This window comes from Myotis brandtii, unplaced genomic scaffold, assembly GCF_000412655.1.
Source record: "Myotis brandtii unplaced genomic scaffold, ASM41265v1 scaffold8981, whole genome shotgun sequence".
Taxonomy (NCBI): domain Eukaryota; kingdom Metazoa; phylum Chordata; class Mammalia; order Chiroptera; family Vespertilionidae; genus Myotis; species Myotis brandtii.
The window spans coordinates 1-1,694 of NW_005371684.1; the positions used below are offsets into that span (position 1 = coordinate 1).

At 40.9% G+C, this 1,694-nt stretch overlaps 1 protein-coding gene across 1 annotated transcript in view; it reads right to left on the reverse strand.

Annotated features, from left to right (window-relative positions):
- Positions 1-1,246: 1,246 nt before the first annotated feature.
- LOC102241430 (semaphorin-4F-like) overlaps positions 1,247-1,694 on the reverse strand; it is a gene marked incomplete at its 5' end in the record, with an annotated part of 2,435 nt that continues 1,987 nt past the window's right edge. The window contains 2 exons of the mRNA XM_014532588.1: positions 1,247-1,295; positions 1,454-1,614. Of these exons, the coding sequence (XP_014388074.1) occupies positions 1,247-1,295; positions 1,454-1,614 (210 nt within the window). The remainder of the gene's footprint in view (positions 1,296-1,453; positions 1,615-1,694) is intronic.

Consider the following 1,694-nt stretch of genomic DNA (forward strand, 5'->3'; position numbering starts at 1 on the left):
ATGCACAAATATACAGTAAATTAACTGGGCTTCAAAACAGGAATTCATGAAGTCAGTCTGAAAAAACAGCTTCCAAGCAATCAATTAAAAATTACTCATTTGGAAGGAATCTCAATTAAAGATTAAAAGACTTAAGAAACATCAACCAATTACAACTGATGGACATTATTTTGATCCTGACTTAAGCAAACTATCTTTAAGTATATGCAATTTTGAAAACCAAACATTGATTAGATAGTTGATGACATTAAGAAAGTGAGTTTGCAGTATGATAATGATAATATGGTTACATTTTTTAAAAGCCTTTCTCTGTTAGAGATACACACCAAAAGATTTATGGATGAAGTGATACGATGTCTAAGATTTTCTTTAAAACAATTGGGAGTGAGTGAAGATAGTGATCAAGCAAGACTGGTCAGTTGGTGGTTGTTGATGCTGAGTGATAGATACATGGAAATATAGTTTTTGAATGTTTGAAATTTAAGAGAGTTCTTATCAGATAGAGATATATAATGAAATATTGTAGATGAATATAATGTTAGGGATATGCTTCAATGTGGCACATGACTTTAAGTTAACTGCTGAGTCGAAAATGGATGATGGGATTCCCAAATGGACAAAAAAAGACCAATTTGTAGGTTATTGCAGTAATGCAATTAAGAACTGATGATGTTTAGGACAAGAGTGATAGCAGTAGAGAAAAAGAGAAGTTGCTGTGGACAGAGGATAAAACAGATGGAGCTAGAGTCAGTACCAACAGCAATACAGTGTGGGCAATTTCCGGCTTGAGCAACTGGATTCACAGAGGTCCCTTCAGAGAACCATGTGAAAGAACGAGAAAACAACAGTGCATGCTAAGACCTGCTAAATTTGAGCAGTTTATAAAGCATCCAAGTAGGCAGTTGGATAAGGAATTGTGTAGCTCAACTACAGATACATCTGTAGTTGTCAACAACACTCAGTTGGTGTTGAAAATAATGGAAGAATATCACCTAGAGATTGTGTAGCCATGTAAAAAGATAGACTGAACTGTGAGAAATATCAAAACTCAGAAAATGGATGGAAAGGAATGGGTAAAGGGAGATGGCTGGTGAGACACGGAGGCATACTGGGAGAATGCAGAGTCCTAGAAGGCAACAGGAAAGAGTATTTCAAGGCAGGAAGGAGGGAGTGGGCAGCTGTGGAAACACTTCTAGGAGCTCTTATAACATGGAAACTGAGCAGTGTATGGCAACATGAAAGTCAGTCACATGGTCCGGGGCAGGTCCAGCAAAGTGGCAGGAACATGAATAAGTCTGCGTGATGGACAAACAGGTGAGTTAGTAGGGACTGACAAACACAGTGACACTAAAAGAAACTCACATGGCAGCATGAACAGATCAGAAATAGGCAGGTATATGGAGAGGTCAGAGCTCTGTGACAGCAGGCAAGAGGCCAGGGCAGCCACACTCACCCTCCATGCTCGCCAGCATGGGCCACACACGAATCTAGCCGGAAACTCCAGGCACAGACAGGGTCTTGGGCCAGGATGCACTCTGAGCAGCTCTGGAGACGTCCACAGTTGGTTGTGTTCACTTGTGTTACCTCAGTATGGGAGCCAAGCAGGAGCCAGCTCTAGAGAAAGTGAGTAAAAAAGAGGAGTATGCTGCATCTCCCAGACTTCGTGGTCACAAGCTAGCTCAGATGTCTCCCCA